The following is a 15410-nucleotide window of genomic DNA, read 5'->3' as shown; positions in this document are numbered from 1 at the left end:
CGCCTCTACGGCCTCTCTGCACTCACTGATGCCTCCTCTCCCTCTCTCTTTCCATCCATCTCTCTCTCTTCACCATTATCTTTCATTCACACGCTCTAACCCTGATCTGAGGGGCTCAGTGGAGCCAGCAGCTAACTCTTTAGCATGTCTAACAGGGCGAAGAGGATCATCTGTGGAAGGGATTACGAGGAGGAGAAACGACGCAAGTCTTCTCCAGGCAGCCACACTGAAGGGAGAACAGTGCTGCGCAAAACAAAAATACATGACCGGGGGCAAAGACTGCCAAATGCAGACAACACACATCCTTTAAATGTAATCAAATTTAACTTTCCAGTTTGTGACTTGATGCCCTATGCTAAAAGCAAACACGATTTTTTTATTTTTTTAAATGAATGAGGCGGCACTGCAGTGTGTTTTTCTGCTAGAAGTGTGTGTAATACATCTTATGAGATGAGTCGTTTTGGTTATTATTTCACCTGGTATGCTTACTATTACATTGGCTAAATACATAAACATCATTGTAGAACCTATAAAGTCTAACTGGAAATAGATGGAGGTCCTCAGATCTGGTGGGCCAAGCTGTAGCAGTACCTGGGATATGTGGTATTCTCTCACAACAGAAAGCTCAAAAAGATGAAAGATAGGCTCAGTTATCTGTAGGTATCACCTCTTTGTCATGATCAAAAACACCAGAATATGACAGGCTGGATGTCTAAGATTATAATCAAAGTCAGGTAAGACACCAGGAAAAAAAACACTGATGCTAAACAAGTGTAAGGCAGCATGCATTCTGAAAATCATCAATCTACCAAATGGACACCCATATTTCCTGACCAGTCTGACCAGTGGGACAAATGACAATTTAACAGAGGGCTTCTCTCTGATCTCACAACAAAATAGCCATTGTTTACGATACAGCAACCACCCAAAGGGCTTCACACATCTGGGTGCATAGGCCTCACTAGCCACTGTGAGTCATCTTACTAGTGGCTCCTGCATTGGTGTGGTTGCACACCTGCCACCTCGACACAGAGGTGACCTGTAGATGGCTGTGACGCCTAAAACTATCTGTAAATCTATATGAATGTAACATATTCATATTTAATCTTGATTGATCCTTGAGATGTCTGATGCTTATCAGTATCATTGACGTCTTGTTCTAGCCAGCTCCGGCATTGGTTGGTTAGGAAATGCATGGGAATGGGCTTGAGGGATAAAACCTGGGTTACATCATGTAACAGTCTATCTCTTCTTTTTGTACTTTCTTTATATTCAATGTATTCAGGTTTATGTGCTCATTTAAACTTATTCAGTCTAATTGGTATTCAGCCTGTGTATCAGTTGTTACAGTTGTACTTTTGGTTTTTTGTACCGTTTGGTTTTTCACCCTTTTTTCCATTTGACTGATACTTGTAATATTTAATCACCATTTACTGTAGTAATGCATTGTTCATTCATTAATCATTCATATAACTTCCTCGCAGGGGCGTTTCTAGGATTCAAAGAAAGGGGAGGCTTAGCCCCAAGGGGAGTGGCATGTTTGGGAGTGGCATGTTTGCGCGCGGCAATTTATTTTTTTAAGGCCCATTTGGGGCCGCGGATATCCATTGTTTCAGACAGTTCATAGATTGGTTTAATCAGAAAGAGTGTGATTTTGCTCTGTAGTTTTGCTTGCATTCAGTATATGATAACACAAGAGACAGAATGACAGGGTCATAGTGAAATTTGACAACACAAATATACCAGCTGTGGTGAAATGACCTGTTCTGAGCACCAAAGCTGTCCTGTGGGTAGCTCTTCAGCTTAACCTGTCTGGGCCCTGTGTCTTTTTCACCTAAATCATTAGTTGCTGCAGCTGCTTGGTCTGTCTCCTCCTCTCTCTGACTCTCTGCCTCAGCCTCTCCTTCTGCATGACCCTTTAAGATAAGTTCAAACATTGAAACATTAACTGATCGAAATCCAGAAGCCAATTTTATGACTTGGCATAAAAATATCATGTAATAATCTAGTTTAGGCTAACCCTTGGAGTAGCCTAGGCCTGACAACAAATGCATATACATTTCTACCACAGTAGAAGAAAATAAAAAAAACTCCACTCATTTCCTTCTAGACCTGTAGACCACTAACCTCCATCACACCGGCTCCTTCAGCCCTGTCAATCTCCTGCTTCTCTCTCATCTGACTGGGTGGAGCTGCCACCTCTCCTAAAGAATGTTCTTATATCCATCTGGTCAATGAATTGGATGATATACCGGTACAATAGCGTTATGAGGGACACTATGACATTTAGTTTTCACTAGCATTAACTGATTATAAATAACAACATTATATAGGGACTGATAGTATTGTTTTGAAATACTAGAGAGATATATCAGTGCAAAGAATAGAGAGATGTCGATAGTTATTTCTTGTATTTCGAATTCGCTCGTTCACACTCTTGCTAACTGGTGACAGTTTCTAACAAAGTAGCAAGCTAGCTTAGTTTTAACATAGCCCACTACAATATTCGCTTTCATTTGCCTCATATCAAGTAAGCCTAAAGCAGGTAACACTCGTTAACAACTACAGATAGCCACATTCTGTAACTTCTTGTACTTACAATTTCACTCCGTGCATCATTTACTTTGAACTACTTGTCTATAATACTGGCTGTCGTTGACGAGAGACGGTACTAGTGCCTGGGGTTTATATCGTAAAGTATGATGAAAGGCTATTGGATTATAAATTGAAGGGGGAGTAAACATACAAACCAGAACGCACGCACATAAGTAGCATGTTAGAGTTATAAATAACTTGTCCGTGTCAGAAACAATAGTTGAAATTTTTTTTTTAAGCCAATAATGCCAAATGATTTGGGGGGGCTAAAGAACCTTTTAGGGGGGCTTCAGCCCCCCTAAAATAGGCCTAACGACGCCCCTGCTTCCTCGTGTGCCAGGCCACTACATTGTGTCTCTGGCTTATACCGCTTAGTAATAGTGAAGGTCATTCAATGAATTTCATTGTGTCACATTAATTGTGTTTTTCCACAATATTTAGCACTCTAATGCTGTTCCGTAACGTTCAGACACGTATAAATCTTCCAGCCTTGTGTTTTCCATCTTCATGAACATTTTGGCTGCCTTTTACACAAGACAATCACAATACCACAGCAATACTGCTATGATATACAAGGGACTATTTTGAGAGCCGATACTAAGCCAGTCATATGATGTTTTGGATTTCTTCCTCAGGCTTAGGATTACAGTGGGAATATGGAGATGGGAGGCGTTTGCTATGGCTTGCCAGAGTCCTTTGCGACTGTCTGTCTTCACACTTGTCTGATGATTAGTGACTGTGCACTTCATGCCTTACATGAGGAGGACACAAAGGCTTCTTCTGACTGGCTAAATGGGACTTCTGTTTACCCTCTATCCCAAGGTACCCAGATCTACCTTTTAAGTCAGCCAGGACTTACAAGTGGATTTTTAGAAAGACACCAAGTGGTTATACAATGGGTTTGACCTCAGCTTTGGTGGTTTTAGTGTGAGTACCTTTGGGAACCTTTGTTTGAAGAATCCTTGACTGTTTGAAGATTAAAGTCTCGATAAACCCCCACCTGTGTGCCTCGTTCTGTGTGGAGGATAAAGAGGCCTATGGTGCTAAAAGCAGTAAAAATAAATCAAACCCTGTGGAGATTTATAGGACCACATGCCTGCTTAGGAACTCTTGGGAAAGACAGTTGCCTGGACATGCCAGTCTGCTTGTTGTTGTTGAAATTAATTCAGTGATTCTCACCAATTTACCAAAGCCGCAAATTATACCCCTGCTGTAACCTCAGCCAGTACTCTCCTACCCTTGAATCTAAAAGACTAAAAAGAATGCTATAAATGTTTTTCTTTTTAAATGAATACTATTATCCTTTCTATCATATGCAACCAGGTGGTAAAAAGGGTGACTTAAATCTAGTTTAGTCTTTTGCATAAATATAGGATGAGATTAGTTTAAATACGACCAAAGGGTGAGAGTCCGTTAAAAACTTCAAGTGTAGGTTTTATTTACAACAATTAGTATGTCATGTGTGACATGATGTGATGTGCAAGGTGAACTATGTACGGGACAGGAAGAGGAGATTGTTAAATGTTTATTTGTTTACCCACTAGGGGGCAATGGGTCCAAAATTGACCAGTGGGCATATTTGTGTATTCTCTTTGTAATTCGTTAGTCATCTCCTGTGTGGTTGATCTGTCCTTATGAAATGTTGTACCAGATGAAGTGTGTCTGCTGTGTAAACACATTTATCTTTGGTAAATAGCCTTTTATAAGGCTTGGTAAAATAAAAGTAAAAAAAAGAATGATCTCACAATATAAACAAGTGGCATCATTGTGTTGTAGGTATTACAAAACCGTTGATGTTTGAAGATTTTGGTTTCACCACGTTGGCTTGAAATGGTTAGCATTAGCATCCGCAAATGGAATAGCTGAGGGTGTAAGTGAAGTTCAAGTAATTTCTTACTTTAAATGATGAGGTTGGTTGGATATTTTGAATCTGTGTTTGTGGAAAAGCCCACTGCTGTCTGTTTTATAACAGTAATTTATACATGTATAAATTAGAGTTAGAGGTTATTATTCTTCTAGCACACAGTTTGGAAATAAAGAATAAAGATTCCAAAAAAGCTTGTTTCCGTTGTGGTACAAATTCTGCAGGTTAAAACATATTTTAATCCAATGAAGAATCTCATGACAAAATCCAGCACCTATCTAATCAGAATACCCTTGAAGAATTTCTCATCTATGCTAAACCACAAGGCGGCCATGATGAATGCCATGCTGCGCTAACAGTGATAGCTGCAATAGCTCATTGATATCATCCATTTGTCTGCTCTTGCATCCCTCTGCTCCTCTCATGAATATTGCATCTTGATTTGTGAACCCCAGGCAACGACTCTGATGTATTACAATGAGAGCTCTGTATCAGGGATGGGAGAGAGAGAGACGGCTGGTGTGTAGGGTACTTGTATTTCTTGCTAACATGGCCGGCTGACAGGTTTCCATGCCTGTGCTCTGAGATAATTAATCTGGGGATTGACTCCATCCCAAAGTTACTTTTCGCGTCGAGTGATAATTTGCCAGGATGTTTAATTGCTTTTTTTTCTCTCTCTCTCTCTCTCTCTCTCTGTCTTTCCCCTGACAGAGCAAAATACTCTCTTCTGATGGGGGTGGGGGTGGGGTGGTGGGGGGGGGGGGTAGGGCGTTGGATAAGGAGAAATTCAGGGACTGTCTTTTTCCGCAGCTACTGAACGAGCATACATGGTTGATGTTGGAGCTTCCAGCTGTTATTGACTTCTCAATGTATGCTCTTTGAAATACGTCCAAAGTGCTTGTACTTTAACAACAGAGAAGAGAATGCATTGCAGCGGGTGATTTTGTGAAAAATAATCCTTGTGTGCTGCTCCGCATTATGTTGCTGCATGCACTGTATGTGCACAGCCTTGGCAAACACATTCTTCTCCGCATCAAATAACTTTTACCTCTCTGAATTGGCATTCAGGGAAGCATTAGAAAATAAAAAGCCTTTATTTTTTACCACACACACATAAAGAGAGAGAGAGAGAGAGAGAGAGAGAGACACACAGCAGCAGCAACGACCTGAGTTGTCTGTCAACTGAATGAGGAGTCAGGCAAACCTACCAAAAGCCTCTATTTGCCTGTCTCCCCGCTACTCATTTTTGAGATAAGGTTTTATTTACTTTTGAGATTTTGCATTATAACAGATCCATAATAAAAACACTTCTGTACTGGTATAAAGACTACACTTATGTAGTACGCCTGTGCATATCCATGAACTGGCTATGGACATGCAGTCCTGCAAACTAAACATAGGTCATGATTAAATTACGCCTGCAGCAGCTGTTTTTATTTGAATAGTTTTACGATGCGATGTTTGCCTTGTATACACACAGCTTCCCCAGGGCAATATGATGTGATATGACCGTGTGTGTCAGTCTTAACATACAAAGATTCTATAAGATGTAAAATGATAATTAACGCCACATCTAGTCGAAGCGAGGGAGTGCATGACTGCCATGGCAGAAGGTCATAGACAATGACAATATTAACAGTTTCTTAGTTATATCATGTTAGCAGTATAAAACAGGGTTCACGTTGCTATCAAAGCACAGGACTTCAATCTGGTCACGGCTGTTAAGTTTCACTGATGTATCCCAGCAAAAACTGTCCTTCAGAAATGTCTAATGAAGTGACCTCTAACCCATTGGTTATAGAGTACGTTTTATTTGGCTTTGGAAAGCAAAAAAAAAAAAACTTGTATGTGGTGCACAAGACAGGTCTGGACCACTCGTTAATTTAGTTTCCAGGTCAGAACAAGTCGTGAATAAGAGAACATTATTGATCGCTACAGACTCTCTTAAATTGCTTACTAGGACCCTAAGCAGATCTGTTCACACGTGGGGTTCTTGTGCTATCCATTGCTTGTGTATCTTCACACTGCCCTGTGTACGTATGCCTGGGGGGAGAGTGGGTGGAGTGGGGGTGGGGTAGACACTGGAAATAGCTCCACATTTCATACTGCTCACCTCCACCTCCCACGTCCACACATCTCATCTAGCGCCCTTGCACAAATCATGCCAAGCAGACTCCAATAGGTCCCCACAGTCATATTTCTCTTGCACACAGACACTTGAACACACACACTCAAACACACACACACAAATACACACACACACACACACACACACACACACAAACACACACACACACACACACACACACACACACACACACACACTGAAACACACACAGATACAGACACACACGGACACACACACACAGATACAGACACACACGAACACACACATACACACACAGTCAAACACACACAGATACAGACACACACACACACACACTTGATGTGGGTGGGAGCAGGTTGGATGCCATTTTATCCTTTGCTGACAGAGCATTTCAAACACTAGCAACAGACGGATGATATGCATGATTGGGTCCCATTTACTAAAGCCAAATGACAGGAATGGAGTGAACGATTTCATTTTTTCCTACAAATCCCAAGGAGGAAGTGTACGACACGGCCATTCAGAGTGTTTTACACAGCTCATTCAAGACAGAGTGAAGCCTATTACTAGTATACTTCAAAGGCTTAAAAGAGTTAAATCAGTCTGTAATGACTCTTCAGTAAAGCAGTGCGATTTCAGAGAAATTCCCATCTCTGGCACGTGGCACGGGAGGACTTCAGTTCACTTCAGCTACATCTGTGGCAGTCAGAAACATTACAAGCGATGGGCAAATGACCCCCAAAGGATGTTTCCAGTGGACTAGAGAACACACTTATAACAGGAAGTTGAGGTTGAAGAGACATTATTACTGTCCATGAGAAGAAAACCCTCCTGTGTGCACTGCAATTTGAGAGCATGCAAATGACTGCTAATAGCTTGGGAGAGTCTATTATCTTGTAAATGTGTGTTTCGTTTGTGTGTGTGCACGAACGTGCATGTGTGTGTTTGTGTGTGTGTGCACACGTGCATGTGTGCGTCTGTGTGCGAGCACGTGCTTGTGTGTGTGTGTATCTGTGCGAGCACTTGCATGTGTGTGTGTGTGTGTGTGAGCACGTGCTTGTGTGTGTTTGTGTGTGTGTGACAGATGAAGGAAAGATGGAAAAACGGTGGAGGTGGAAGTGGGTGTGAGAGAAGGAGGGTGGGATGTAGGAAGTAAGAAAGATGTAGTTAGGAAACTAAATAATACCGTGTACTAATTATTTAGATAAATACCCACACTTAAAGCATGCTAGTAAGCGGGGATATCTAGAGCCCATCCTTCACTCTAGTTTGAGCTTTGAGTATTTAAAGTGCTGCTGACTTCTACTGGCTGTGTGAATGCCAATTCAATGGGCAAAGGGCAGCCCATTGATTACAGATAACTAATTGGAATGAGCTTTCAATAAAAAAGGTTTTCAGGGTTGATTAAAGCTCTGTCTCAGAAGATTGGTGGGAAGCCCCTTATTTTCTCTGTTTGATCCGACAGCAGCCAGAGGGAGGCACTGATGGAGGGTAGACCTGTTACCATAGCTTCGCCTGAATTTACACATTACGACAGCTGACAATATGAGATGAATTAAATTGTGAAAATGAACTAAGGTTACAGCTTACAGACTATAAGCATCATGTTCAAGCCTGGGCTTTTGTAAATTGTCTTGAGACATAAGACATTTTGTACATAAGTCTATATACAAATGTATACATAGTAATGACTGCACTCATAAAGCGTTACAATGTTATAGTGTGAGCTCTTACAGCTTGAAGTATCAGAACCATATCATTTGACCTTATGTGACTCCAAGCTTTCATAACAAATGTTGTGTAGGGCAATATTATAACCCTTTATGAGTGCAATCAATCAGTTATATAGACTTATGTCTGTTGCTATGATGCATTACTTTATAAACATTTATAAATGTGCTTATAATGCTTGATGGTTACTGGGTTTAAAGTAAAGTGTTAATGAAAATCCTTAAACGTCACAATCGAAAGACACTATCTGTGATGGCCACTTAGTCTAATCGTGAACCCTTTGATTGAGACATGCTCAGTCAGGCTTTGAAACGAAGCCTCCAGGTAGCCTTTGGGTTGTTTATCCACACATCACAGTCTCACAGCTTTGATTGCAAATTGTGTGATCAAGCTAGGTGGGAGCCGTGACCCACACCTCAGGAAACATTAAAGCCATTCGTCCTCAACGTTGAATGTGTGAAGATGTGAGTCACCCAGAGCTTCTCAAGCGGTAAAGCATGCCACATCCAACAGCAGGCTGGACCTGAGCACGAGGCACAACACTAACCCTTGCTGCACACTATAACAATGTAAACCATGGGAAAACCCAAATGTTAAATGTTTTTATGCTGTATATTGAATATTAAATACAATATGTATACACACTGAATGGATGCACTGTATTGGATCAAAAATATCCTGGCATGTGAAAAAAAGGTGAGTTAATTTCGAAATGCTGGATTGAAAAAATGTAAACTGAAGAAAAATAATTGTATACGCCTATAGTTAGATGAGCCTAACTGTAATTCTAACCTCAAGCCCTGTTTGTAAGCACATTGTTAGTCATTGTGACACAGTATGGTTCACTGCACTTAAATACTTTAATGCTTCAATGCTTCAATGAGGGTTAAGTAATTCAAATTGGAACCAAACAGTTGGAACCAGCAGTTCTTTCTCGTGCTGTCACACCGCGGGCTCTGACAACAGAGCTGATGAGAGGCACCCTGGGACCTATCCATGTGGGGAGAAAAGGAGGCGGACGAGGAGGAGTGTTGGGACTCAGCAGCCTCGTCTTCATCTCATCAAATATTGAAGCGTTCAATTGACAGGGAAGCAAACGCATCAAATGTAGAAATGAATATCCCAACTGTGGGGCCTTGCACTATCCCAACCCTAACCCCCCCACACACACACACCTCCCTAACAATAGGATTACAGAGAGCATTTGAGTAGTGAGGCTGAGGGAAAGGAGTGTGTGTCCAATACAAAATTATACTAAATGTCCTTCTCAATGTCGCGATGCACCTCAGGAGGTTTCACCGCTCTTTGTCCCTATGGATGCAAAGGAGTATGGGGACTGAAGCGTGATGAGTGTCAAGAAGTAGAGATGTTTTAGAAACACGTTAACCTCCATGCAAATATAAAATGAAGTGTGGTGCAATGACAAATGTGGTGAAGTGAAATTTGAAAAAGGAAAGTCCCAGACATTCCGTTACTGTTCAAGTTGGGTAAAAAAAACTAAACCAGGCACACAGAATATCCCTGTGTCTCACTGTTTGGTTACCTTGAAGAGAACAGCTTGTGTGTAGGGAGCGCAAAAGAGAACTGAAAATGCAGATCAACTGAGCCGAGCGCTGAATCAAAGGTTCTGTCAGGAAGCAACTTGTTTGCAACTCAGTGGTTTAATCATCATTTTGTGCACATCACAGCATTAATTGACGTGACTAATGAGGAACTAAACGCAAGCATTAAGCACTCAGAACTACTCCAGAGGTGGTGAGTGTGCGTGTTTGGGGTGGCTATATGTTTTCTACAGTCTTATCATGTATTTGAACATCTCCCAACAGGTTTGTGTGCTAATCACCTCTGGGGAAACAGCTGAAACCTGTCTCCCAAGGCAGGTAGCCACTAAACGCACACCTCAAATTGGTCCATTTCTCAACATGTCCGCTCTATCTCCACTACAGAGCTGAGTTTATTAACATACTTTCAACCTGGTCATGTGACAGAGTGAGAGGGAGATTTGGCAGGCAAGAGTTAAGAAGGGTGAAATGTGGGAGAGACGAAAATAGAGTGTGGGCGCTGGTGAGGTGAGGAGAAATAGGACAGGTGAGGATGAGGAAGGTGGAGGACGTTTAGCTAACCTCTCAGAAGAATAACCTAATAATGCATAACATTAAAATTGATTCATATAATTCTATATTCTAGCAATAGAATAATCACTGTAACACTGCTGAAATAAATTCCTTTGCAAAATGGAAACCCTTGGTTTAAAAAAAAGCTATTTATATAGAGCATATACGCTTACCAAGTGCATTTCTTCGATCACAGGCCACGTAGAGAGCCAAACCAATTCCAAGATCCTAGATTTAACTCTAATTATACATGTGGCCAGAGGTCTATTGATTTCTAAGTGACCTCTCAGCAAGGCATTCTGCCCACTATGAGCTATAGATTCAACAGTGCCAGTCATTAGCAATGTGCAGTCATGACATCAGTATACCTTTGAAGCACAATAGCTGAAAAGCCTACATGACTGGCTTCGATTCTTTTTCAGCAACACACCTGAAATGACCCCCTCTCTGTTCTATAAATGTCAGCCTGTCCTACAATCATTGACAGTCATTGATTCCATAAATAGATCTCAGTCTGCCAAATGAATAGACATTCTGTAGACAGTTCCACTGTGTCGAAAGAACCCTGCGATAATCTATATATTTAATCACAACCAACAAGCACAAAAATCATATGCACCCATGGTTATTGAATACTTGGTATTTCCTGACTGAATTCTGTCAGTAGAGAGTATTTATTGACCAGAGATACAATCAAGCAGGGAAAAAATGACAGAACGTGACCACAATGTAAATGTGTGGACTCAAGCAGTGACTGGTGATGTTGGTAGGCACTGTAGATCACAAGCTACTTGAAGCGTAAACCTCAGGCCAAACAGGATGCACTCTGAGAACCTGATTCTTACATAATACTCACACTCCCTGTAAAGGAGGTCATTGTGAAACAGAAACTATTTTAGATGCCCTGAAATACACAGGTGTGGTTCACATGCAACAGCCTTGTAATAAAATGGTTATAACTAAGGGGCAAAATGTGCTTATAACTGTTAATAACCATGTGAGCTATCCTTAAAAATGTAAGGTCAGTTTCGCCTCTGTTATTGAATGAAATATTGTTATTTTAGCAATACATCCAAAAATTGGAGTGATTAAATATGCCTGTAGCTACAATCAGACACCTAAAACACCCTTCTTCTGTTCTCACAAGTATAGCAGACGGCTCACTTGACAGGAAAAATAGCTGATGCAAAAGAAAGTCAGATCAGCGCCAGAAGAGATTTGTAATACAGGAGGCTTCTTCGAAGAACACAGCAGTGTTGATGCAGACGATGGCAAGGTATTTTTAGCAGATTTGGAAGTACGTATGTGTCTCTCCAGAGCTATACATTTTTCATTGCTCCGTGTTCTGTGATCTCCAAGCTGGAAGGCGTTGTGTGAGCAGAAGATTGCATTTTTTTTTTTACACACACCCCAACTCCGCGGGGCACCACAATTCAGCTTGGATTAACACCCCCCACTTTCTTTCTCTCTCTCTCTCTCTCTCTCTCTCTCTCTCTCTCTCTCCCTCCCTCCATCTCTTTCCTTTCTCACTGTGGCTCAGTTGCAGAGTGGATAAGAAGAGCCAGAAGGAAACCAGAAGCACAGAGTGACCAGGGTGACCTCATGTAATGCCAGGGTAGCTTTTGTCATGCAGAAATGAAAGATAATGCCTAATACAGTTTCATTGCTGATGGGAACACTATCCTCCCATTGCATACCTCAAAGTCTGACGTGCAGTTCCTTTTTTTCCCCCAAAGAAAAGGAGCCACCTCACATCTGTTGGCTCTATGATCAACACAGTTAGATGATTTGACACTGCTGTGCTGCTCAGTAGAGAGGTCCTAACAGTACACCAGATGTCAATTCACTGCAAGTGAGATCCTTTATTTAGGTATCAGCAGGAGATAGAGGAGTCTTTACTCAAACACACCAGGCTTTGACATTCATTTCTAAACAGGCATAAAACAGACCTGCTGTAAGAACAGAGACAGCATTAGTCATGGAACTGCTACACGAGAGAGACACATTCCTTCCTCCATACTGGCTCTTCTCCCTTCATATTCATGCCAGGCAATCATGCTAATACACCCTACTGTGTATTCCCACGAGAGACATCATCAATCAACAGTATCGATTCTGTACCAATGAGTCACCCAGTTGACCTGCCCCTTCTTTTTGCCATTTTACCCACTTGAGCAAATATAACTGTTGGATATTGTTGTCTGGTGAAGAAGGATCACAAGAATAAAGTGCAAATGCTCCATTAAGGAACATGTCCCATCGTCCTCATCATATTCCATTTAATCCAGAGAGTTCTTTAGGAAAGGTCATGCTTATGACCTTCACCATATCTGCCAGAGGACACCAGAGGCAGTGCAAGCTCCCACTGGAAATTCAGGAAAGTGATTTACTGACCTTCCTAATTGCAGTATGACAGACGAGATCCCTGTGTGAATAATGATAGTAGCACCAAAGCTTTGTGTAACACAGTTTTGCAAGGTTGACCTTTCAATCAACACAACTCCCCAGCATATCAATCACATGTATAGATACAGTTTTGCACAGGTAAGACCAAAAATAATACAGGCTACACTAAGAGGCCATTTATTATGATAAGACATTAGTGTGAAGCTGTATTTATGTTCTCTGAACTGAAGGCATGCATTCACATTGATCCTCAGCAGAAAAGGCTTCTGGAACAGCCAGTTATCAAACAGCTTTGAGTCTCCATCATTATGGAATACATCAAAAGAGCTGGTTCTTCACAGCCACACAGAGATATCTAATGCAGACATCTAATATATAGGGAGCCCATTTCTAATCTAAATGTACTCCAAGCTTGGTGAAAAAAATCAATACAAATTGAATTAGTCTCTAAATCTCCTAAAGACACCCAGGGAGCAAGCTGTAACAATCAGACCAATGCAGAAGAACCTCTGCACTCTCACACATATACCATAAGCACCTGTGAGGATCGCATACAGTAACATCACTCAAACAGAGATCAAAAGCAACCAGCAGCAAACCTCAATTTGTGTCTCAAGGATGAATATTCATTCCTTCCAATGTCACCTCAGGGTGAGAAGACTCACATGTCACCAACTAAGGTTCATTCCATTTCATGTCTCTGTCTTAGGCTGAAGGACAGCCTTTGGGACAAAAAAAAACACAGAAAACCCAACTTTGCCTCCTTGTCATTGAGTCATATAGCCCCATGCACCTGTTTCATACCTTAAGCAGTCGCACAGAGGGTAGGAAGGCTGACTGGCACAGTTTCCTGATGGTCCAGTTGAGTGGGCGAGGGGCGTCCTGCTGGTTCGCCGCCCCACCGTCCGCAAAAGGGCCCCACATGGGGGCCAGCGGATGGGATGGGGGTCTCCAGCCAAATCCGGCTCAAGTCATGAATCATGTCCCGCTAGCACCACTCCAGTACCGCCACCGTCATCACCACCACTGCTGTTGCTTCCACCGCCTCCGCTCCGCCACCTCCAAGCTCCCCACCGCCGTGCCCTCACCTAAACCCCCTCCCCTCTTTCCTGACCCTCCCCTCCCCTCCCCGCGGATCCACGAGGCACGAGACGCTGCCCAGAGCATCCAGTCCGACCTCCTCCTCCAGCAGCCAGGCAGACCCAATTCTGCCAGAGGTGACCCGGATCATACGTTTCCGAACGAGCGAGAGAGGAGCGCACAGGAAAAGCGGAGAGAGCAAGGGATGGAGAGGAGATGAGATGAGAGGAGAGGAGAGGAGAAAAGAGGAGCAAAGCAGAGCAGAGCAGAGCTGAGCTGAGCAGAGAGAAGCGCGCACACACACACTCACACACACCACCACTCCACCAGAGGGACGGGAGCAGCTGTGTGCTCTAAAGCAGCGAGTACTGTCTTCAAGAACAGGGGGGGTGGGAGAGGGGAAAGAGAAGGAGAGAGAGAGGTGAGTGACACGCACACACACACTCAGACACACAGTGCATATGCTCAGGGGAAGCTCAAAGCAGGGATAGGATAGGAGTGGGATAGGAGATGAATGATAGGAAAATGATATAACTTCTGTGAGAGACTAAGGGATGGATCTTTTTGTTAAGACTGAGAGATGTGGAAAGGGTTTGGAGATGCACTGAAAAAGAAGGGGGAGGAAGAGCACAGGATTACAATATTAAGAGAGAGGATGAGGATGTTTTAGGTGAAAGACAAAGAGGATGACTTTCAGGACAGATTTTTGTAAAGGATATATGGAAGCTTTAGCATACTTAATCAAATGACAATTGATGTGAGCAGCATAGAAAAGCAGAGATACGGAGAAATCTGAAATAATGACATTTTATTTCATGTGTAAAAATAAATATATATTTCAAATGCAGAATTTCTCTGAGACATCACTTAGCACATCCCTATATGCAGAATTTCTCCATTCCCCTCAGTCATTTATTATTTAAGGCATCCTTAAATTACTTCAAAGTGAGACTTTGAAGATTATTCTTTGGAACATGGTGAGGAATGAAAAAAACATAAATCTAAAGCTTTTACTTGGACATTAAATGCTTTATTATTCATGTAAAACGCTTTTAAAACTGGACCATTAAAATCCTCGAAACTTGTCAGCACAGCGGAGCCCTATTGAAGTGGGGCAGATGTGTAAGGAGAGAGGAGGGGATTTTTTTCCAGATCCAATCGGTGCAGAGATAAATGGCCGGAAGAAATCCTGCGTGTGGAAGAGAGGGAAAGGAAGGCTCCCTGCCACTCAGATATATGGGGCACGCTCCCAGTAGATTACACTCTGGGATGGAAACCTGGCAATCATGTTAAGTCGGCACACATCGCATCGCATCACATGGCGCATGGAAATGTGCGGACATAAAGGTAGCGCAGCGAGGAATGCTAACTGCAGCGTGTGTGAAACCGCAAGCTCCATTTCTCTCTCTCTCTCTCTCCCTCTCTCTCTCTCTCTTTCTCCGCACCCCTCCTCCTCCTCCTCCCCCCGAACGTCGCATAAGTGAATGCCTTCTGATGTGCGGTGGGCCGGGCG

At 42.4% G+C, this 15410-nt stretch overlaps 1 protein-coding gene across 13 annotated transcripts in view; it reads right to left on the bottom strand.

Moving 5' to 3' along the window:
- trpm3 (transient receptor potential cation channel, subfamily M, member 3) overlaps positions 1 to 14238 on the bottom strand; it is a 90033-nt gene extending 75795 nt beyond the window's left edge. For 6 of the 13 annotated variants that reach the window (XM_031570261.2, XM_031570262.2, XM_031570264.2 and 3 more), the window contains exon 1: positions 13622 to 14160. In XM_031570261.2, the coding sequence (XP_031426121.1) occupies positions 13622 to 13741 (120 nt within the window). In that variant the 5' untranslated portion in view covers positions 13742 to 14160. Of the gene's footprint in view, positions 1 to 13621 lie in introns of all 13 variants that reach the window. The other 7 variants (XM_031570270.2, XM_031570271.2, XM_031570265.2 and 4 more) reach the window with 5 other exon arrangements.
- Positions 14239 to 15410: the final 1172 nt, after the last annotated feature.

Source organism: Clupea harengus, chromosome 7 (genome assembly GCF_900700415.2).
Source record: "Clupea harengus chromosome 7, Ch_v2.0.2, whole genome shotgun sequence".
Taxonomy (NCBI): domain Eukaryota; kingdom Metazoa; phylum Chordata; class Actinopteri; order Clupeiformes; family Clupeidae; genus Clupea; species Clupea harengus.
This window is presented reverse-complemented; position numbering and strand designations above follow the sequence as displayed.